We start from the raw sequence: 25,490 nt of genomic DNA on the forward strand, positions 1-25,490 counted from the left end.
TGGCACTGAATTGTACTTTGCATGTAAATGTACCATGGTAATTTTGCTACAATAAAAAAAAATTGCCCCTTGGTATTCCCCAAAGGAGTTGAGCTTGTGTCCACACAAAAATCTACACATGAATGTCTATAGCAACTTTATTCATAATTGCCAAAAGTTGGAAGAATCAAGATGTCCTTCAATGGGGGAATGCATAAACTGCAACATAGTCATACAATGGAGTATTAATCAGCTAAAAAGAAGTGAGCTATCAAGTGATGTAAAGATAAGGGGTAATCTTAAATGAATATTACTAAGTGAAAGAAGCCAATCTGCAAAGGCTATATGCTGTATGATTATAATCATAGGACGTTCTGGAAAAGATAAAACTATGATGACAGTAAAAAGGTCAGTGGCTGCCAGGGATTTCGGGATAAGGAAAGAGGAACAAGTGGAAAACTCGGGATTTTTAAGGCAGTGAAACTGTTCTGCATATTATAACGGTAGATACATGTCATTATACATTTGTCCAAACCCATAGAAGGTACAATACAAAATGTGAATCTTAATGTAAACTGACTTTGGTTGATAATGATGTATACACAGTGTTGGTTTATCAATTTTAACAAATAATTCTACACTGGTACAGGATGTTGATGGCACGGAAGCTGTGTGTGTGTGTGTGTGTGTGTGTGTGTGTGTGTGTGTGTGATATGTTGGGATTTTCTACTTCCTACTTAATTTAGTTATGAACCTGAAACTGCCCTAAAGAGTGAAGTATATTGAAAAAAATTAATATTTGGTTTAGTTATTATAAAACTTTTAAGTATACTTAGAACATGAGTATGTGAATGTATTAACTCAAATATAAATTTTATGAATGCCAAATACCAAATATTTCCAATGACAACTTAATGTCCGTATTGAGATGTGCTGTAAATGTAAAATACACACTAGATTTGAGATTTAGCACAAAAGAAAATATAAAATATCTCTATCTCATTAGTAGTGTTCTATATTGATTACATATTAAAATGGTAATATTTTGGATATATTGGTTAAATATCAAAATTTCACCAGTTTTTTAAAAAATGTAGTTACTAGAAAATTCAAAATTACATAGGTATCCTGCATTATATTTCTATTGGATAGTGTTGCACAAGATATCCACATGGCTTATTTTCACACCACCTCTTCAGAAAGGCCCTCCCTGATCATCCTATCTAAAAATAGCACCCCTCCATCACTATTCCTTTATTCTGATTTATTTTTCTTAAAGCATTTATCACTATGAGTATAGAAAATAATGATCTCTCCCTCTGGTATTTATGTAAGTTCCATGAAGGCAGAGACATTGTAGTACTCAAAACAGCTCTCTATACAGATTAGGTACTCAATAAGAAATTAAAAGAATGATCATTGTTCTTTCATGATTGAATCTTTAGGCTTATGTGTTAGGGGGTGTCCGGAGCACTCAATAAATATTGAATGAATCCCAAATCCACATTTCTTAGTCTCTCAACATTTCAACCTTCCATTTTCAAATACTTATAGTACAACTACATTTGTATGTCTTCAAATTCATTCTACTGCTATTTGCAATTTGCAATTAAACCCATCCAATGAATGTTTCATTTCAGTTATTATACTTCACAGTTCTAGAATTTCCATTAGGTTTTCTATAATTTTCATTTCTGTGCTGAGATCCTCTATCTGTTCACTTACTTAAAGCATTTTCATTTAATGTTTAAACATACTTTTTTTTTAGGACTTTTTAATTTAATGTTTTAAAATTTAAATTCAAGTTAGTTAACATACAGTACAGTAAACACTTTTAATACCTGCATTAACAAATAACAATATAACAAATAACAACAGCCATCTAATTTTTTTAACTATAGATCACATTTCAAGTCTTTGTATGTCTGATAATTTTTTATTGAAAACTAGACATTGTGTATATGTTGTATAGATTCTTGATTGTTATCTTCTGAAAAGTGATGATTCTTATTTTAGCAGATTCTTCAGTTACTGAGTAGTTACCTTAAACTAATATAGGCTTGGTTTTATGCTTTGTTAGTTCATATCTATGAGAAGCCGAAGGAGTTTCATTAAGTTCTAACTTGACAGGACTCAATCTTCATACTTTATCTCCCCTTACAATCTTGTCAGAGCTTGTTAGGGCAGACCTAGGGTAGGTCTTACTTGAGGGCATGGTCTTTACTCCCAAGTTGCAACCTTTCTAATCGTTTATCTGGATGCCACAATTGTTACAGAACTCCACCTTGACAGGCCCAGAAACCTAGTGTCCTGTAGCACTGCTTTCATGCCAACACTTTTTTAAATTAATTTTTTAATGTTTTTATTTATTTTTGAGAGAGAGAGAGAAACAGAGAGACAGAGTGTGAGTGGGGGAGGGGCAGAGAGAGAGGGAGACAGAATCCGAGCTCTGAGCTGTCAGCACAGAACCCATGTGGGGCTCAAACTCACGAACCGTAAGACCATGACCTGAGCTGAAGTCGGACACTTAACCGACTGAGCCACCCAGGCGCCCTTTATGGCAACACTTCTTGACCTCTGGTATCTACGTTCCATTCTCAACTCTGTGGCAACTGCTATGGGGTAAGCATCAGGTGGTTTTGCTCTAATTATGTACAGTCCAGCCCTCAGCCATGAACTTGTGGGCACCCTTATAAGGATTTCTGGGGCTACCTCTCTGTATAGATAGCTCCCTCTTCTCTGATGTCCACCCAATTGATTTCCAACTGCTTCAGCTGCTCCCCACTATGATCTCTGTCGTCTCAGTTCAGCTTTTTTACACCCATAGGAAGCTGGGTGACTGTGGGGCTCAACTGCTTAAGTTTCCCTTATTTCAGAAGCTTAAGTTTTTTGCTGCCCCAAAACAGTCACTTACATCTTGTCCGGTTTTATAGTTACCACTAATTCAGAAAGGGCTAGTCAAATTAATCATAGTCAGAAACAAAAATCTCCCTTCCATCATATTTTTTGGAGTGGAATTAAGGAAAGAAGAGCAGCTGTTCTCAGGTGGCAAAACTAAGAAAATGTGACCTGCTGGAAGTCTTGGTTAGAGTTTTGAGGGGAGAGCTAGTCTGAGTGAAAGAAAAGTAGCAAGTAGAGAGAAGCAGAAATGGGAGTTAGTGAAACAAAGTTGGCAGCGTTTAAGTCCTTGTGTCAATACAATTATCCTCAAGTCCAGCTGACTTCTGCCCTTTTTGCAGTTTATTTACATGGACCATTAAATTTCCCCTTTTTCTTTCTGGGACAGTTGTTTGAATTTTCATTTGGAACCCTTAGTGAGGAGAGTCTTAAAAGGAATTAGATATAGCCCAATTAGAACTGAATATTTATGTGAAGACTGAATAACCTAGACTTTGGAAATGTATTAAATAACATCACATGGTTTGATTGTCTTATTGAAGCCATGGGGTCAGACATGTGAGGGAACAGAAGTTTCCAAGGCTAGCCATTATGACAAGTGACTATCCCCCTCATAACTACACAGTTTTTGTTTTGTTTTGTTTTATAGATTCTCTGTCCTCATATTCTAGCAAATTTTATGTTTACAGGTGTATAAAGGACAAGTCAAAAAGGAACACAATCTTAAGATTTTTTAAAATAAAGGAACATATTTTAGAAACAATGTTGAAGTTGTATTCACATTTTCCTTAGAATCATCCCTCCATGTATATTTTGGATTTTATATTTTCTCCTTATGGGTCAGTAGCAAGTGACCTGAACTTAAAAGGTTCTACCTACCCTACCCTTTCCATACCTCTTCAGCCTCATTTCTCTCATGATATTCTAGCCTCATAATTATGTTTCAGTTAAGTTGAAAACCTTATTATTTGGAAACTTAAGAGACCTTGAAACCTTGGAACTTTGTTTTATTTTTAATAGTTCTTATCACTATTTAAAATTAGCTGGTTCTTGTGTTTACTTGTATATTGTCGGACTGGTCCAACTTGAATGTAAGCTCCATGAGAACAGAAACCTGGTCTATCTTACCCACTACAGTATTCTTATTACATAAGATAATGCTGGGCACATAGGAAGCATTCAGTATTTGTTACACTAGCACTACGGTAAACAACCCTAATATAAATTTTTCTGCAGTCTAGTTTAGCTTAGCCTAAAATGAATTCTAAATTTGCTCAAATTTTAGTGTTAAAATGTAACTATTTGCATCACATGAGTGTGATGTGTGTATATGTGTCAGAATCAGAAAAATAGTAAAACAAGTTTAATTTTAATTTATTAGAACCCAGTTAAGTGATGATTTTAAAAGCAGAGTTTCCATCAAATTAACACTTAATTCCGGGCAAAAATACATTTAAAAAACCTAAATCTTAAGGCAGAAGTAAAATATAAAAACCAGCATGTCTAATACAGACTGTAGAATGTCAGAATTTTAAGATTCACATAGTATTTTATAGCACTAAAATGTTAATACAGTCAGAAACATTATCAATTGGTCCAAGATCTCTCAGTTTATAAAATGTCTAGACTGCTAATTGAAGAAATTTTGCTATATAAGTAATAGCTACCATATAATTAAGTGATTGTTCTTATGACAAAGGAACTAAGGCAGGAAATTTCATGGTTTTCATTTGTAAAGATTTTACAGTATTAAATATAAAGTATTACTAGAAGTATGTTTTAGATTCATCTTCCCACTCTAATGCCCAAAAGGTGTACATCAATTCCCTTTAACTCCATTTTAAAAAATTCTGTGAACTATTATACCTATTCATTATAGGCCTGATATACTCAGCAAAGGCATAAATTGCCATTTTGATTTGGTAGAAATAACAATTTTAGTAAATCACTATATCTTTTCCTGGTCATTAAATAATTTCAAACTGAAGTCTAAGAATTTTTGCACTTCTAATAAATGAACAGCTTTTTTTACCTCTGTAAGTTTGAATTTTGACTAGAACCTGAGCACAAGGGGGAAAAAAACATTTCATGTTTATATGCAATTAACAGTAGTCCTTCTGAAAAACAGAGTTAACAACCTTAAATGTCTCCTTGTGATCAAAACCTTTTATTTTGGGGTGGATAAGATTTAAAAGATTTAAATCTGAAAACAGGGATTAACTAGCTTAAGCATTCTCCAGAATAGTGTCAAAAAAGACAAATGCATTTAAAATAATTCTGTAAGTCTAGCAAATATGAGGCTTATGGGTTCTTAACATATTAATTACAAAGATTCTTCATCTTTATTACAAACTCTTAAGCTATTTTAATAAAACAGTTGTAGACCTCACTGCACTTCTACTTATTTGTGTGTTAATAAAAATCTGTTAAAACTCCTTATAGTACTTCTGAAAAATTCTAGTCAAATAAGATCACTAAAACTACCAGAGAAGCTTTGAAATGCTGATTGCAGATTCATTTTGAAGTTGATTTAGCTTCTTTCAGAATCTGGCATTTAAATCATGAATATTTTCACCAACTTGGACTCTGAAAATATAAAAAATTTAGCCAGTGATGGTTATCGTTAAACAGTACCAGTATTATGTGAAAAAAGTAAAAATTGAAAAGATATTGTCAATCATGCATTTCACAATTTCATGAACTAAGTAAGGTATAACTCATAAATATTGTTATGTCTTTGCAGGTTACCTCAACTTCCATCAGGCCTCAGCTAAAAGTTAATCTGCCAAAACACATCAGCACTCATGTAAAATAAAAGGAGTAGGGAAATGATTTTGCACACATGCTGCCCAGTGTTTGGCTTCCAGGTTCCAACCCCTCTTTTATGTGACTAGATATAACTCCATGAAGAGCATGAGATGAGGGGTAGATAGAACAGAACACCTGTTGGGCTAACAAGAATATATTAGTGTATAAAAAGTTTTTCAGTTGAATAACTGTTCTCACTGGGGTTATGCTATGTGCAACATATAAACCGTACAACCAATTTTTACTATTTGTCCATTTGTGGAAAGAATTAGGCTCAATAAAATGTAAAATATACATTAGTTCATTTTAAATGCAAAGATTACAGTTTTGCTTACTTTGTTTTTGGCTCAACTGTAATATAACAAAAAAAATCTCTGCTTTAATAATACAATATGAAAAAGTTCACATATGTACATGGGTACATTTCTTCATTAAAATTTTTCCTTAAATCTATCTCAATGTATCTTTACAACTGATACAACTGATCTTTACAACAAAAGTCAGAAACAACAAAGTAGAAATCATTCCATTTTACAGCACTTTAGGTTTTCTGAAGTTTTCCTTTAGGGCTTAAAGAACGTCATTGAAACGTTGTTTTCCATAGTCTGCAGGATCCATTTGAAGTTCTCGTTCCTCATCATCTGTAAGGAAAATAATTATGTATCAAGAATATTATTTTTAAAATCACTTGCAGAAAACCAATAAAATAAAGCCTCAGTAGTTTTCTATTTGTTATTTTATACCTTCTAAAATAGCGCTTTATTTCTTAGTTGCTTGGCTAAACAGTGAAAAGTCTGTCTTCCAGTCTTCTAATATATTGGAAGATTACTTAATTTAACAAATCTTTTGATGATAGTAGAGCTAGATATAGTTAGCCAAACTTTAGGAACCCACAAACATTGAGGAGTTGGTTCTTGTATATAAAATACATTATTTCTACTAAATGAATTAGTTCTATAAGTTAGTTTTTGGAGTGCCTAGGTGGCTCAGTCCGTTATGCATCCAACTCTTGATTTCAGCTCAGGTCATGATCTCATGGTTGTGGAATTGATCCCCCCACCTCCACCCCCATCAGGCTCCACGCTGAGTGTGGAACCTGCTTGGGATTGTCTCCCTCCCTGTCCTTCTGCCCCTTCCCTGCCTGCTCTCTCTCTCTCTCTCTTTCAATGAAAATAAATAAATAAATAAAATTTAAAAATAAAAGTTTTAGAAACCGTTCTGTATACATTTTCATGCCCTTAAGAACCAAAACTTTTTTTCTAATTACAAAATCAATCCACACTCATCACATAAAAATTGGAAAATAAAAGATAGGAAAATAAAAGCTACTCATAATCCCAATATTTAACATTATAGTGAATTTCTTTGCTCCTCTGCAAAGAGCTTAGCAGCAACTTCTTAAATGATATACTAACCAAAATTTAACTTCTTCTTTACCAAAAAGAAAAAAAAAATATTACATAATATTGTTAGTAAGATCCTCAAAGTCACTTTGAGTAGCTACATTAAATGACTCTTTAGAGTTTGACTTATTTGGATATTGACAGGTTTTTCTGGGTCCTTCTTGGCTATCATCTGCCACTTCACATTACTGTTTATCTCGCAGTAGCAATCCTTTTCTAATTTTGTTACAAACTACAGGTTTTGAAATAAGACCGCTCAGAATATTAAAATTATGTTAGAACAAGAATGAAAAGTAATTTAATCAAAGCAAAGAGACTTTCTTTCTAGTATATGGCTTTTAATGACATCTGTTAGCTCCTCCAGAGCCTTGTTTTTTTTCTTTTTTTCTTTGTTTGGTTTTCTTATTTTTTTCTTCTTTTATTCTTCCACAGCCTTGAAAAATGATTTTTCATACTTTATAGTTCACAGTTACAATTACCCAACAGCTTAGTTTTTGATAGATTGAGATGTTACTATCATAATTGTCCAGAAATATAATTTTATATAATTTAAAGAGTTATATGAGTTATATATAAATATAATTTTATATATTTCAAGAGTCAGAATCCCAATTCACATGTATACTATAGCTTTCTGAAATCTGTCTTTTAGATTTGATAGGTTTGCTACCCTTAACTTCTCTAGTATATCCTATGGTAAAATTTTGTTCAAGAAAAATGCTATGTGATATATGTACTGTGTATTTTACATAATGATGTGTTCTTATTTCTTCTTTATTTATTCATTTTTAAAAATGCCAAATAACACAACTTTTTCTTTCCTTTCAATAACTTTCCTATTAAACTTACAGAAATTTTCATTTAGAATTGCAGGCAACAATTTTGCATCATAGGCCAACAAAATTATCTTGTATCTTTAATAGTGTAATCCACTAGCTGTGATAAGATAACCCCAGATCTGTTACAGGCAGAGGCTGAAATTGTATCCGTAATCACATCTGTATTTTGAAAAAATGCTAATATCTTAACATAGAACTTGTTGGACTTTAAAAAATTATCTTTGGTTTTAAACAGGAAAATGATCACTGGCACCTCTCCAGAAAGTTCTCCTTAGAATCCATGTTATGGGATATCACCTTATGGCTATAAATACATCTTTCATGACTTCAGTAATTAAATGAAGACTTAATCACCACAGAGGGGTGGGAAAAGCAGCTATACAAAAGAGAATTCCTAAAAATTTAACAGGAAAGTTATTGAAAGTAGGTATGTTGGAAGACTTTTAAATGAAAAATTATAAAGAGAAGGTAAGAGCAAAGCTCTAGGAATAAAAACACTGAATTCTAGTTCTGGCTCAGTCCCTTAACAAACCTGATCTAGTTTCTAAACCTCTTTAGACCTTTAGTTACCTTCTCAGTAGAATACGGATAGCAACTGTTTATCCTATATCAAAATAATAATAATAATAATAGTAATAATAATAATAATAATAATAATAATAATAGTAATGTATAGGAAGGAGTCTTTACTTCCAAAGTCTTCTATAAATATACGGAGGAGTTTGTTGGTTTTATTAATTCATGCTTTTAATCAAATTTTAATACTGTGCCTTCACATTATTCAGAATTTCACAGGACTTTTGGAATATTGCATTTTTCTTACACTGAACTATTATTTACATTAACTAGAGTCCACTTTCAGTATAGCTATTCTAACCAGAATTCAAATTTCTACTGACAACCTATTTGCATGTACAGTATTTATAAAGTATGATGAAATTACCTAGTCAAATCTGATATAGAATAACAACTTGAAAACTAAATATATATATATTTTTTTCATTTTACAAGGCAGCAAAATCTGTAAATAGCTCATTAACATAAAATGACTATTAAGGAAATAGAAGGACATTCATAATTTATTAAATAATTCCTAAATTCCCTCTGAAGTCAAGAAAGGATCACCTCCATAAAGCAAGCTCTACCAAATAAGAACATCTTGGGGATAATAAGGCAGTGAGGCTCCACTAAAAAGTACACGTTAATCCACAAACCAAAGTGTAATTATCCTCCAAAGCAGGCAATCCAAAGAAAAATATTCTGTATTTGCTTTAACTTCTTAAAAATTATTATTCAACAAACACTTATGTAGTGCTTACATTGTGGAAGACCTGCCCTAAGTGCTGAACAAATATTTGAGTCATATAATCTACATAACAACAGCTTAGTTAAGTAACTATACCTCTATTTTACAGATAAGGATATTGAGGCATAGAGTTAGGTAATTCACAAGGTCAAAGAGCTGGTAAATGCTGGAGCTAGGATTCAAATCCAGGCAGTCCAGCTCCAGAATCCAGGCACTCAAGCATTAGGCTCAGCTTCCTTCCATAAGCACATAAATACAACCATAAATAAATATGCAGGTCATACTCTGTTAAAGAAACTTGGAACTTCTATGGGATTAAAGATAAGAGTAAAGAGAATTTATAAACATCCATCTCCTTATTACAATAAAGAATGAATTAAAAGACATATCCATCAGATGCAGAGTATTTCCAGAGGTAATCTTTTCATTGGGTCACTTAATTTTTTTTTTTAATTTTTTAAAATTTTATTTATTCATTTTTGGGAGAGAGAGAGAGCAAGAGCAAGGGAGGGGCAGAGAGGGAGACACAGAATCCGAAGCAGGCTCCAGGCACTGAGCTGTCAGCACAGAACCCGACGTGGGGCTCGAACTCACAGACGTTGAGATTATGACCTGAGCTGAAGTCGGACACTCAACTGACTGAGCCACCCAGGCGCCCCTCATTGGGTCACTTAAAAGAAGGCAGGAAAAAAATTTTTTTACACCAATGTAAATAAAATAATATTTTTTTAGGCTGCTTCAGGAAACCAAGAATTAAAAATCAAAATAAACCAGAATTGTAAACACAGGAAAAATAGGCCTCACTTAATTCTACAAGAAAACACTTTACAGATAGTAGTGTCCCAAATGATCAATACATATGAACAAGCATCAGAGATAAAGCTGGCAGATAAACTCTATTGGCAGAGTTGCTGCCCAAATCTTCATTGACCTTAGCTGAATCCAGAACCTCAGCACTATAAGTGGAATCTCTAATTCTAGGGACCCAACAGATTGAGGAAAAGCAAAACAAAACAACAACAAAACTCCTCCTAATATTAGAAGGAGTAGAGAAGAGCCCCTAATAGTATTTCTGAAGTACATGTTTCAATTTTAATTGAAGTTGACACAATGTCATATTAGTTTCAGGTATACAACATAGTGATTCCACAAATCTATACATTATGCTATGTTCATCACAAATACAGCAACCATCTGTTACAAGCATGTTTCAATTTTTGATATCTCTGGCTGCAGAGTCTTAATGGCAGTAAAGATTTTCTTTCCTGGGTTTGGGGGAAGATATGTTTCAGGCACGCTCAAATCTGAAACACATTCTCCCATTATACCTGTGTTGTATATAGTGATTCCACTGTGAATATGATCACAGAATTTTAGAACTGAGAAGGACCATCTATTGTAGTTTAACAGTCACATTACAGATGAAGAAACTGTGGCCTAGAGAGTTAAAGTGACTTGAAAAGCAATACTCAACGGCTGGTCTCCTAACCTAATGTTTTTCCCCCTACTCTTTTCTACTGCCTGCTTTGGCTACAAGTGCAAACTGGCCTAGGAACCCAACCGTTATTTCTACATTGCAACTATGAAGAAATGTTCTTAAATTCTAAATATTCTAACTTAATAATAAAATTTAGAATCCAAATTATTGAGGAACTAGGGAACAACCATAATTCCCCCTTCCCACTTTCTGGACAGTTAATACCATACCTAAAGAATCCCTGAAAGCATGTTTTAAATTATTTGGCTCTCCAATACTCTTTTTTAGTCAGTTCACCCAAACATCCCTCTTCACTAGCTGCAGCTGGTGGCTTTGTTCCTATCATAAAGGAGTCCCCTTGGTAGCTGTCCTATCCTTCTACTGCTGTCATCTAGTGAACCCCGAAATGGGATAAAAATGTAAGTGGCAACCCCCAGCTCGAGTAAGATTGAGTTGCAAATGAGGAAACCCCAAAATCTAACAATCCCCTCCCTACTTCACTGAGGGTATCACCTTAGGTCATTTCCTTATATTCCTTAGAACTGATGCATTTATTTCCTTGTGAAAGGAAAGGAAGAGCAGCATGAGGACACTGGTGACCTAAAGTGGAAAGTTACAATGAAAACTGGGGATGGGAGAGGGAAAGGGAAAAGGGTATAGGAGAGAGAGAGAGAGAGAGAGAGAGAGAGAGAGAGAGAGAGAGGAGGCACTGAAGATAAATGTACCTACCATGGATAAAAGCCATACAAAATATCTGAAATTTTGTGATAAAAGTCATTAACTTTAAGATAGCCAAAAGCATAAGAAATGTCTTTCAGTTACAGCTGAAATTATTTGCTCTAATAAAACCCTCAAAATTATCCAATGATATGATAGAAGCTCTTAGGAAGAAAACTAGAGAATGTTTAAACTATAAACTAAATTTATAAGACCAGAAGTTAAAGTAAAGTTTAAAGTTCTAAAACTCAATGAGAAAGCATAAAATTATCAGTTAACAACACTGACCTATGTAGGCTAAGTACTATGGGGGGTGGAGGGTGGGGTGAATATGAAGGCAGAAAAGGACACAAACAAAATATAAGGCAAAATAAGTGACAATTCCTGCCCTCCAGAGCTTGGTAATCTAATTGGTGATATGATATACATGCATGAAAAAGCCTCACAACAATGTTATAAATAATTGCAAATAAAAACAATTCAAACAAACACAAAACAATGAAAAAAAATGGTAAAATTTATGAAAAATGGATGAGATTATAGAAAAGGTAGGTATAATTTATTCTAAAGCCCCAAACAGCATTTGAGAAGTTCTCATGAATGTATCCTTATAGAAGTCCTAGAATAATTATTATCTCTTTCTATTCCCAACAACCATTCTTCCAAAACTAGCATGTACTATCGAAACAATCCTGCATGGAAGTCTGAGTCTCTAAGTTTCCCTTTTTCTATTAACTACAAAGTATCTGAGGATAACTATAATTTCTTTTCAGTTTTATAAAAACAACTCTTGTCAATGAACATAAGTAAGATGTGATTACTTAAAAAGAGTTAAGGAAGAAATTGAGAGAGTTTACATTGGAAAATACTTCATGCATCACATTATAAAATAGAATACATCACACATTATTATGTTCATAATCAACTTCTACAGAAAAGAGAAAAAGTTCCACAAAATACTACTAAATGATATAAGCAGGCAGAAAATAGGCCTAAAAACTCATAATAATGTAATATACTCTGATATGCATGCATGGGTAGGGCTGCATGCACACAGGTAGATTCTGAACTTTTAATAAGTTAAAAGCTCAGAAGTTACATAGTTAACAAGGAAAATATGTTGAATCTGTGTATTAAACATAAAACAGACAAATCTTTTCAAACTGTTAAATATAAATTTTCAGCCTCTCAGAAAAAAGTTCAAAAACAGCCTTCCTATACTCAATCAGTAGTGACATATCTTATCTTCAGTATGGAGACTATTCTCTTTGGGACTTCCTTTATAACAAAAAGGCTGTCTGGTCAAAATATGTACCTAGAATAACGAAATGTTTTCAGATAAGAAATTGGAAAAGAATTATTTTCTGGGAGTATTTGCCGTAGGTAAAGCCTGGAGACATTTAAAACAATTTAAATCTAAAATTTCTGAATACTTTTGAGTTTCAAATTATAACTATATCAATAATACATATAACTAAAATGAAAATACTTAAAATAATTAAAATCTAAAAATATGACTATCATAAAATTGTTTTCAAAATAAAATTGAAAAACTACACAGAATCTCTTTGTATTAAGATTGTAATTCTGTTAATAAGTGGGGAAAATTCTACACAAATTCAACCAAAAAATTTAGAGGTGGGTTTCACGGTCACAGCATGGAGGCCAAGCCCACGCTCACCTTGGACGTCTTCCTCTCCACCATCACCATCTTCTTCCTCATTGTAAGCCAGCTCAGCCTGCTTGTCTGCCTCGTACTCACCTACGTTACCATCATCCCCATTATAATCCGCCAGTTTAGAGCCATGCTGCGGATCAACAGGGGATTCATTCTCATCAAAGAATCGGCCTGTGAAGTAGGTAGAGGATTAATTCAAGAGTAAAGAGGAAAAAAAAAGAAGGGACCTACACTGGATGCCTCCAGAAAGTAGACAAGTGAAACCTGGCAACGTTTAGAGTATTGGTTATAAAAAAGATACATTTTTGTGAAGGTTATCCAAGACAAAAAGAAATAAGAATGAAGACTGAAAATAACTTTTTAAAAAAAGAATTTCCTTTTGGTGTTCATTTTAGTCATGCTACTTAAGGCTTGAATATTTTCTTAAAGAAAGGGTATCATTTTCGGGACTGCTTTCCTAATAACCAGTGACTTCTCCAAAGTAAGTATTTGTCTAATTTACCACTTTAGAAGAACAAGAAATGTTTTTATTACTAGATACAATATGTATTTGAAATTTGTAGTTATTTATTTGCTTTATAAAATACCATTTTCCATAAATAATTTTGATCATTTTTTTTGTAAAAATAAACAAGTACCATGCAGGCTAGTTTCTTTTTGGATGCTAAGACAAATTAACACAACTGAGGGCTATCTCAAGTTCCTTCAGTGATAGTGACTGACTATAACTGTGGATTTCCAAGGAGAGATGGCATAAAGAATAAACTATCAGAACTCCTAGTGGTATGTGTTTTGAAAAAACATCCCAAGTAATTCTGATTTATTCTTTCCCATTTCCTAAACAGGACTTTTAAAAGCCAATGATAGAGGAAGCTTAAGAAAGTTGAACTATGCGAGGCTGTTATATTGCACACATTCATAACAGTAAGAAATCAAAAAGAGCAAAAGACATAACATCCACTGTAGAAAGCTATTCAGCAACTAAAATTGAAAATGAAAATGTTAGGCACACTAAGATCTGACTCAGAAACACAAGTTAAACTCTACTTTGACATTAAATTTAAGTAGCATAAAAGTAAATGTTATTCCAAAATCTAAAATATAAATAATATCAACTTACTGATGATGAAAGAATTTAAGACTTTAAAAAATTATACAAACTTTCTATGGATAAGTCTAAAATTTTTTGAATTATGTTTTTAAGAAGTAAATTGAAATGAGGCATTCAGGAAAAAAATTAATGACTTCTTTGCTTGGAAAGAAAGGTTAAGTACAAATGGAAAGAATTAAGGAGGTATTGGTCAATTTTACAAACAGCTCACCACATCATCGGGGCAATATAATTTTAATTGCTGAGTAAAGAGTCAATTGGGGAAATAGTTGAAGAACAAATCACACTTACATAGGCTTTCAAGGATGGGGGCTGTTTACAATAGGAGACTTAAGTAACTGGGGCCAATAAAAAGAGCATAAAGTCATCTTAAATCTATTCCAGAATAAGGTTGGGTATGTACAATAAATAAATAAATGGAAAAGTTGATAAAATAGAGTTAGAGAAAATAAATGGATATAAAAGAATTAAAAAGGAAAAACAGAAACAAGAATAATAAGCTATTTGTGAGAAAGACACCATGTCTCCTAATGATAGTAATACAAAACAAAACATTTTAGTGGCTTTTATTATTATTTCTTTTTCTAACAATAAAATTAATGATGCCAATATAAGGAAAAAGGGAGATTTACAGAAATCTATATTTTCTTTTTCTTAATATGCAATATTTACTATGGACAAATTTAACCTGGAGTTGTTAAATCATCTTTATGCAATGTAAAACTGCTGTTTTAAATATACGAACATTTAGGGGCACCTGGGTGGCTTAGTTGGTTAAGCATCAGACTCTTGATTTCGGCTCAGGTCAGGATCCAATGGTTCATGAGAGTGAGCCCTGCTTGGGCTCTGCACTGAAAGTGTGGAGCCTGCTTAGGATTCTCTCTCTCCCTGTCTCTCTGTCCCTGCCCCCTTCCAAAATAAGTAAATAAACATTAAAATAAATAAATAAACATTTTAATATGCTAGTTCCCAATGAATTTCTCAAGGTATACCATTTCCTCTAAGAAATTTTTAAATTTTTTAATCAGTTATAAAATATAGAAGACTAAAAAGTTAACCTAAAAATTTATTGTAAAATATAGTTAATACTATCAGACATGGTACATTAACTAAAAAAGGGTCCACCTATACCTATTATAATATTGCAACAGAACAATTTATAGTATCTTTCTTTTATAGGTGTTTGATAATCTGACTAGCCCAAATTCAGCCCTAAAATTATAATATTAAAATTAGAGACACTAGACACTAGACAGAGATAACAAAAAAATCAATAACAATGCTTGACTACAGGGGCAACTGGCTGGCTCAGCCAGCAAAGTATGTGACTCTTGATCTTGGGGTTGTAAGTTTGAGCCCCACATTAGGTATAGAGATTACTTAAAAAAAAAAAAAAAAAAAAAGAATGGATGACCACACAACTGTCCCTTGTTAAATAAGTAATTTGTGCTATCATATATGCAGAATTTTCATCTTTGGAGAAAGAGCTAACCCTTAATACAGGATTTCAACAGCATGACAGACAACAACAGAGAAAAAAAGAACCAGCTATACAAAGATGTCTGTCAAGTTGGGACATCAAACTTCACAATAAACAGTGAATGACTATGACAGCATAAATAAAAATGCATAACAATAATCAATACAACAAACTGCTCAATTATATAATTGTCAGGCAACATATTTGTAAAAAGTGTTATAGAAGGGAGGGGAGCCTGGGTAGCTCAGTCAGTTAAGTAGCTCACGTCATGATCTTGAAGTTTGTGAGTTTGAGCCCTTCAGCACAGAGCCTGCTTTGGATCTTCTGTCTCCCTCTTTCTCTGCCCCTCCCCAGCTCACACACACTCTCTGTCTCTCAAAAATAAACATTAAAAAAATTAAAAGTAAATCTGTAAAAAAAAAAAAAAGAAAAAAGGAGTTATAAAAGGGGGAAATTTGTGTGGGTTAGAGCTAGAAGGGAAGGTTTCAAGAAAGAGGTAAATATACTGGACCATGACAGAGAGAAGGAAAGAAACACCTGAAGAATGAGTAAGAAGGTAGATAGAGTATTCAGGAGACAGTGAACAGATTAATTTGACTGGATTTATTTAGAAAGTGGAAAGAGGAAGTTTAGACAAGCAAATTTGGAATAATTATAGAAAAACTTTAAAGTTAGATATTTTCAAGGGCATCCTATATCCACTTCACAGGGTCATTGTTAGAATGAATGACAAAGTATATGGAAGTATCTACAATACTCTTTCATCCAATAAAGACTCACTAACATATGTGAAAGGTATTGTGCTAGTACTGTCACACAAAAATAAACTTATCATCTCCATCTCTGGTAACTTATTATAGGAAGGAAGACAAACAAGTAAACAAATAATTAGAAAGTGATGCTATGTGTGCTATACCACAATGATCTAGAAAGTGACATCTTAACATGGAGACTATTGCTACTGTTGGTTTCTATTTGATAGAGGAAGTCTGAACTTTGTGTAGGAGGCAATAGGCAGCTGTCATAATTTCTTTTAAGCTCTCTGAGAACAGGAATCTAATCTGATTTATGTACTACAGCATTTCCAGTGTCTTTTCAGGTAAGAAGCTATGAGGACTTAGACTAGAAAGATATAAGAGGAAATTTTAGGAACAGGTGAATCAAATACATTTAAGAATGACAAATTGAATACATGGCACAGTGGAATGGAAGCACTCAAAAAATGATTCTATAATCCTAGCCTAGAAACTAAAGATACTTGTACCCAAAATGGAACAATTGAGAAGGTATGGGAAAGCAAATGCTTTAGGTATACTGAACTAAGGGTTACAGTAAGATATCCAAATGAAAATAGTTTATAGACACATGGAAATATGGAACTAGACTCTAGGTGCAAAGTGAGGGCTAGATGTATAGGTTTAAGACTCATAAATATAAAGATGATATATTAAACTATGAGGAGCTAATTTCTATTAGGAAACAAATACAGAAAACAGCTATTAGTCAAAGGAGTGATCTTAGGTATTGACTATCTTTAAGAAGGGAAAAAGGAAGTAATGAGGATAAAGTTATCACATGATGGTGTAAAACTGTGATGTCTCAACAAGAATTAAATATTGTACCTTATCTCTGAAGCATTTTACCTATTTATTTAAAGATTTTTAATTCAGTTCTCTCTCTCAGTAACCACAATGTTAAAACTGTGCTCAGCTAGGTGAGTAATATGGTAATTTTATTTAGTTTGGATCCCCCAATTTCCTTATATTTTTTATAAAATTCAACTGTGTACTTGAATTTTATTTTCATCCTGGTGGCTGCTTGAAAATAATTAACTTATAGCTTACCAGTAACAGGATACTAGCTTCATCCTAACAATTTAAACATGAGAACATGAAGAAAGAAACAACATACACTCTAGCTATTGACAGTCTTTGGGTGGCATCGCGTTGGAAAACCAAATCATAAGAGATTGTTGATACACTTTTCAGTTCACTTTAAACAATATAATAGAACTTCATACAGAATGATAGATATTCTGTAAAACACCTTAAACATCAGGCTGCAAACTCCCAAAACCAGTAGAAAATGAAACGATGATGACAAATAACTATAACATTTCTCAATGTTACAGTCACAAAAAGGCATTTCAGTCAAGAGAATTAGACTGTATGTTTTAATCCTGTACTGAAAATCAAACCAAGATAAGTCACTTTTTTGCTTCATTAGCTCCAGTTTCACTTATAGGTTTCAATTTCTCAATTATTGTATGAAAAACAGGTTTATATTTTTCTAGTCATTCTTTTAATATATTGTCACTATTATAAACAAAATAAATCAATCGGAAATTTTACTCCAAAGGAGGGAACCTCTTTTTCTAGCCTTCATCTACTGGCAGTATCCACTTCGTACCGGTCATTTGGAAATTAACAAATTCAAATGACTCTTGCATCATTCAATTTAACACCTACAATGTTGACTATTTTAAGTATCCCTGAGGGTCCATGACATGTGATAATTTATAATCTGCTGAGACATGAGTTAAGAGTTGTGAATGCTGGAAGGGTGAAGTGTGCAAATTTTGACAAAAATGTTACTGCAGGCTTTCCCTACAAAGCAACATATAGGGAAGACTACTTACTGGCATTTGAACTATTTACTTTGATTTCTTTATGAAGAACATTATGGGGCAAAAAGACCATACTTATTTTGCATCTCAAGGTATAGGACCGGCATGTAGTAGTAGGCACAGGAAGGAATCTGTTAATTGACTGGATTTATGGAAGGTAAAGAGAAACCAGGGAAATGAAAGAAACATGGTAGCTAGAAATTACAGCTAATAGCATCTGAACAATCACCACCACCATTTCACCCCCATTCCCAATGCCAAGAGGTTCAATTGCTCTTTCCCCTTCTTCACATTATCCACAGGCTGCATTTTTGTTATTTTTTTTATCCTTAAGACTAATTCTATGAGGGGAAGGGAGAAGAGAAGGGAAGCACATGATTTGATTTGCATCAGGGTCAAATACTGTTCTCCTTTACCTCTTGCTTTCCTCCTCCACCAAACCTACTGGACTACTCCTAAAACCAGCATAAAATAAAGGGGACTGAGGTGGGAACCAATTAGCTAATCTTTGAGTAAGTAATACCAAGCATATGTCACATATTTATGACAAGTACATTAGTCTTATGTACATTAAGTGGTTAAACACTTCATTTCAACTTCAGTATTCAAATATTCTTTAACAGAATAAACAAAACTATAATGTAATTGGGTAACAAAATTCTTTTTTAAGTTTTATTTACTTATTTATTTTTGAGAGAGAGAGAGAGAGGGATAGAGCATGTGCATGCGTGCAAGCAGAGAAGGGCCAGAGAGAAAGGAACAGAGAGGATTCCAAGCAGGCTCTGCACTCAGTGAAGAGCTCAAAGCAGGGCTTGAACCCATGAACTGTGAGATCATGAGCTGAGCTGAAATCAAGAGTCGCACACTCAACTGACTAAGCTGCCGTGGCACAAATTCTTGTATGCCAAACTTGATTACTTTCTGAATTCACATCATAAAAAAAAAAATGTCATCTCAAAACATTATTGTAGCATACTGAAAAACAGAGCAAACCATTTATTCATATATTTCACAAAAAATTTTTTATTTTTTTGAAAAGTAAGCTCTACACCCAGTATGGGGCTTGAACTCACAACTCTGAAATCAAGAGTCCCAGGTTCTACTGATTGAGCCAGCCAGGCACCCCTACAAAAATTTTTTCTGTTTTGCTTTGTTTTAAATTTTCCTTTTTTTTTAATGAATTCTCTTTTTAAAGAAATGTTTGTTTGTTTTGAGAGAGAGAGACAGAGAGAGAGGGAGAGAGAGAGCATGAGCAGGGGAGTGGCAGAGAGAGAGAAGGAGAGAGAGAATCCCAAGCAGGCTCTATGCTGTTAGCACAGAGCTCAAAGCAGGACTCAATCCCACGAACCATGAGATTGTGACCTGAGCCAAAATCAAGAGCCAGACACTAAACTGAGCCACCCAGGGGTCCTCTACTTTTTATTATTAAATATTTTCAGATACAGAGAGAAGTGTCTAGAGAATATAATGTCCATGTTTCCATCATTCAGAACTTAGTCAAATTTAAACATTTTTTTGCCGTATTTGTTTTAGAACTTTTAATAAAGAAAACATTACATATACAATTAAAGTTCCCTAGCACCTCTCTCTAACATGAGCCTCTTACCTCAAAGATAACCTCTATCTTAAACTGGGTGTTAAATATCCCCATGAAACTTTACACATTCATTAATAAATAGTATTGATTCATAGGCCTCTAAATATATGGCATCTGGGCAGGAAAGAGTTAACTGGGCATGCCTTGTTTGCTGAAACCCTGTACACTCTAAAGAAAGGTTTGTCTTTAGGACTGTTGCTTGGCTGGAAGCTGGAAGATAACTTCTGAGCCTATGGAATGTTCTGTCTGATATGTGTGTTTCTTGGGCCAGGCTATACCAGCATGATTAAATTAAGTTTATCCTAACAAAGAGATTTATGGTGTATATTTGTTTTTGCTAGGTGGGGCGTGGAAGGGCTAAAGTCTGAATAATTGAGCTCAGTTATGCAAGCACTGCATGACATGTGGGCACGACATGACTGATCCCTGAAAAAATCCCGGGACCCCAAAGATCAAGTGAGCCTCCCAGGTTGGAAACACTTCACACATAGTGTCACACATCTTTGCCAGGAGGATTAAGCAAATCTCCATGCAACTCCACTGTGAGGGGACACCTGGAAGCCTGCATCTGCTTTCTCCTGGATCTTGCCCCATGAGCTTTTTCCATTTGCTGATTCTAATCTCTGTCCTTTCACTGTACCAAACCATAACTGTGAATATTAATAATTCTTCTGTGTCCTGTGAGCCCTTCGAGTGAATCATCAAATCTGAAGGTGATCTTGGGACTTCCAACATAGCATAATGTATCTATTTTGCAACTTGCTTTATTCTCTCCTCATTATACTTTTGAGATTTATCCATGTTGATAAATGTGGCTTTGTTCATTCATTTGAACTCCTATATATAATTCCACTGTATGTGTATGGGACATATCCATTCTCATACTGATGAACATTTGTTTCTGATTTTCAACCTAATAACAAATACTCTTGTACAGGTCTGAAATTGTAGGTACATATTAGGTGCTGAGTTGTAGGGTATGTGGATCTTCTCACACTTATGATTGACCTTTTAATTAATAAAATTCTTAATTTGAATTAAGTCCAATTTATCATTTTTTAAAATTCATGGTTACACTATTCACAAAAAATAAACTCAAAATGGATGAATGACCTGAATGTGAGACAGGAAACCATCAAAACCCTAGAGGAGAAAGCAGGAAAAAACTCTCTGAACTCAGCCACAGCAATTTCTTACTTGACACATCTCCAAAGGCAAGGGAATTAAAAGCAAAAATGAACTATTGTGACCTCATGAAGATAAAAAGCTTCTGCACTGCAAAGGAAACAATCAACAAAACTAAAAGGTAACCGACGGAATGGGAAAAGATATTTGCAAATGACATATCGGAGAAAGGGCTAGTATCCAAAATCTATAAAGAACTCACCAAACTCCACACCCAAAAAACAAATAATCCAATGAAGACATGGGCAGAAGACATGAATAGACACTTCTCTAAAGAAGACATCCAGATGGCCAACAGGCACATGAAAAGATGCTCAACATCACTTCTCATCAGGGAAATACAAATCAAAACCACACTGAGCTATCACCTCATGCCAGTCAGAGTGACTAAAATGAGCAAATCAGGAGACTATAGATGTTGGAGAGGATGTGGGGAAACGGGAACCCTCTTGCAGTGTTGGTGGGAATGCAAAATGGTGCAGCCGCTCTGGAAAACAGTGTGGAGTTTCCTCAAAAAATTAAAAATAACCCAGCAATAGCACTGCTAGGAATTTACCCAAGGGATATAGGAGGGCTGATGCATAGGGGCACTTGTACCCCAATGTTTAGAGCAGCACTTTCAACAATAGCCAAATTATGGAAAGAGCCTAAATGCCCATCAACTGATGAAAGGATAAAGAAGTTGTGGTTTATACATACAATGGAATACTACTTGGCAATGAAAAAGAATGAAATATGGTCTTTTGTAGCAACGTGGATGAAACTGGAGAGTGTTACGCTACTTGAAATAAGTCATACAGAGAAAGACAGATACCATGTTTTCACTCTTATGTGGATCCTGAGAAGCTTAACAGAAGACCATGGGGGAGGGAAGGGGAAAAAAAAGTTACAGAGAGGGAAGGAGGCAAACTATAAGAGACTCTTAAAAACTCAGAATAAACTGAGGGTTGATGGGGGTGGGAGGGAGGGGAAAGTGGATGATGGGCATTAAGGAGGGCACCTGTTGGGATGAGCACTGGGTGTTGTATGGAAACCAATTTGACAATAAATTTCATATTAAAAAAATAAATTCATGGTTAGCTTTTTGCAGTGGGGGGAGGATTAAGAAATCTTTACCTATTCCATGTCATGAAGACATTTTTTTGTTTTCTTCTAGAGGTTTTATTAGCTTTAAAGTTTAAATCTACAATCTATTTTTTTAAGGTGTATTTATTTTTGAGAGAGAGAATGAGAAAGTGTGAGCAGAGGAGGGGCAGAGAGAGGGGGACAGATGATCTGAAGCAAGCTCTTTGCTGACAGCAGAGAGCTAGAACTCAGAACCATGAGATCATGACCTGAGCTGAAGTTGGACGCTTAACCAATTGAGCCACCCAGGTGCCCCAAATCTGCAATCTACCTTGAATTTAATTCTGTGTATTGTGTAAAGTAGGAGATCTAAGGTTAATATTTTTCCATTTTGGTATCAAACTGACCCAGTACTACTTATTGAAGACTATCCTTTTCCCCACTGCATTGCATTATCAATTTTATCATAAATTAAGTGACCATATATGTGTGGTTAGTTTTGGCATACTCCAATCTGCTCCACTGGTCCATCTGTCTATTCTTGTGCCAATACTGTATTGTCTTAATTACCTCATTAATAATAGTTTTATAATAACTCTTGATATCTGATAGAAGTCACTAAGTTTCATTCTTATAGACTGTCTTGGCTATTCTTAGTCTTTTACATTACCATACACATTTCAGAATCACTATACCAATTTCCAACAACAACAACAACAACAACAACAACAACAAATATATATATATGCTACTGGGATAATGAATAGGATAGCACTGAAATTCTAGATCAATCAAAGAACTGACACCTTTAAAACTTTGAGTCTAAAACTTTTGAGTAGCTCAGTCAGTTAAGCATCTGACTTCAGCTCAGGTCATGATCTCTCAGTGAGTTCAAGCCCCACGTCAGGCTCTCTGCTCTCAGCGTGGAGCCAGCTTCAGATTCTCTTGTTCCCCCTCTCTCTCCACTCCTTCCCCCTTCTCACTTTCTCTCAAAAATAAAGACATTTAAAACTTTGAGCCTTCCAGTCTGTCAACATGGATTTACTTATATATTATCTAATTTCTGTCAATAATATTTTGTAGTTTATAGAAGTTCTTGTGAATATTTTGTTAATTTTTTTTCAAGAATCTGATGTATTTTATGCTATTAAAAATACTTTCCTGTGGAAGCTGGCTGGCTCAGCTGGTGGAGCATGTGACTCTTGCTCTCAGGATTGTGAGATCGGGCCCTATATTGGGTGTAGAGATTACTTAAAATCTTTTTTTTTCTTTAATATTTTTATTCATTTATTTTGAGAGAGAAAGCATGAGCAGGGGAGGGGGACAGAGAGAGAGGGAGAGAGAGAATCCCAAGCAGGATCAGTGAGTCAGCTCAGAGCCCAACACAAGGCTCAATCCCATGAACTGTAAGATGGTTACCTGAGCCAAAGTCAAGAGTGGGATGTTTAACCAACTGAGCCACCCAGGTGCCCCCTAAAATTAAAAAAAAAGTTTCTTTTTAAAAATTTCACTGTATATGTTTGTTGCTGACATGTATAAATACAATTAACTTTATACATTAGCCTTCTAATTAGTTTGCTAAATACTTATGTAATATTTACTGGGGCATCTGGGTGGCTCAGTTGTTTGAGTGTCCAACTCTTGATTTCAACTCAGGTCATGATCCCAGTGTTGTGAGATTGAGCCCCATGTCCAGCTCTGAGCTGGGCATGGAGCCTGCTTGGAATTCTCTCTCTCCCTCTGAACTTCTCCCCACTTGTTCTGTTTCTAAGATTAAAAAAAAAACAAACTTATTTACTGTATGTAATAGTTTGTAGATTGCTTTGAGTTTTCCACATTCAAAATTATGCCTGCAAGTAATATCAATTTATTAGTTTTATTTCTTCTTTTAATCTCTATACTGTTTATTTTCTTTTTTGCACTTTGTATCGTTGACTAGGACTTAAAGTGAAAAGTTGAATAGAAGTGATGATAGTGGTTCTTAGTTTTCATGATTTCAAAGGGAAAAGTTTTGATAGTTCATTATTAAGTGATATTTGTTATAGGATTTTTGTAAATACTCTTTGTCAATTAAGGAAATTACCTTTTAGTCCTAGTTTGCTCAGAGTTTGTTATTTATCACAAACACACGTTGAATTACTTGAAATGCTTTCTTTGCACCTATTGAGATGCACCTACTTGATTTGTCTCACATATTTTATTAATGTGGTAAATTACACAGATTGCTTTTCAAATATTAAATAAGCTTGCATTTCAAAAACAAACCCAACATGGTCATCATGTATGTCATTTTTATCTATCTCTGGATTTGATATGCTAACATTTTATTCGGTATTTTTAGATGTACTATGTTGGGAAGGATCATCTGTAATTTTCCTTTTTCATAATATACTTAGTTTTGCTACCCAACTTATTCTGGCTTCATAAAATGAGTTAAGAAGTGAAAAAGCTCATTTTAGATTGGTTGTACTTCTTTAAATGTTTGGAAGAATTCACCGGCAAAAACATTTGGGCATGAAAATCATTAAGGAAAAGTTTTAAATTACACATTCAATACCTTAAAAACATTTTTTTAAAAAATTTGAGAGATAGCATGTGCCTGAGAGGGGGAGAGCACAGAGCCTGATGTGGGGCTCAATCCCACAACACCGGGATCATGACCTGAGCTGAAATCAAGAGTCAGATGCTCGAATGACTCAGCTACCCAGGAGTCCCCAGATTCAATATCTTAAATAAATATGGAACTATTCAGATTTTCCATATCTTCTTGTGTCAATTTTGTATATAGGTGTTTTTCTAGGATACTATTCATTTCTTCTACATTTTCAAATGTTTTGGCAGTAATGCAACTCATTAAATATCCTCTAATATTGTTATTTGTAGGGCCTATATTGATGCTTTTTCAATTCTGATATTGATAATTTGTGCCATCTCTTTCTGTCCTGATCAGTGCTAGAGGTCTTATTTTCACTTTCTTTTCAAAGAACCAATTTTTAGTTTTGTTGATTTCATTACTGATTTCATGTAGTGATCCCAAATTTATTATTTAAAAATTTTTAATTGTTTATTCATTTTTGATTAAAAAAAATTTTTTTTAATGTTTATTTATTTTTGAGAGAGACAGAGAGCATGAGTGGGGGAGGGGCAGAGAGAGAGGGAGACACAGAATCTGAAGCAGGCCCCAGGCACCATGCTGACAGCACAGAGCCTGATGTGGGGCTCGAACTCACAGACAACAAGATCATGACTGAACTGAAGTCAGATGCTTAACTGACTTAGCCACCCAGGTGTCCTGTAGTGATCCCAAATTTAGTAATCTAG

At 34.2% G+C, this 25,490-nt stretch overlaps 1 protein-coding gene across 3 annotated transcripts in view; it reads right to left on the reverse strand.

The window, feature by feature from the left end:
- Nucleotides 1–4,235: 4,235 nt before the first annotated feature.
- Nucleotides 4,236–25,490, reverse strand: part of GOLM2 (golgi membrane protein 2) — a 104,800-nt gene continuing 83,545 nt past the window's right edge. For 2 of the 3 annotated variants that reach the window (XM_060618702.3, XM_060618701.3), the window contains 2 exons: nucleotides 13,109–13,276; nucleotides 4,236–6,326 (listed from right to left, as the gene is read on the reverse strand). In XM_060618702.3, the coding sequence (XP_060474685.1) occupies nucleotides 6,256–6,326; nucleotides 13,109–13,276 (239 nt within the window). In that variant the 3' untranslated portion in view covers nucleotides 4,236–6,255. The remainder of the gene's footprint in view (nucleotides 6,327–13,108; nucleotides 13,277–25,490) is intronic. The other variant, XM_060618703.3, reaches the window with a different exon arrangement.

Source organism: Panthera onca, chromosome B3, assembly GCF_046562875.1.
Source record: "Panthera onca isolate mPanOnc1 chromosome B3, mPanOnc1 haplotype 2, whole genome shotgun sequence".
Taxonomy (NCBI): Eukaryota; Metazoa; Chordata; class Mammalia; order Carnivora; family Felidae; genus Panthera; species Panthera onca.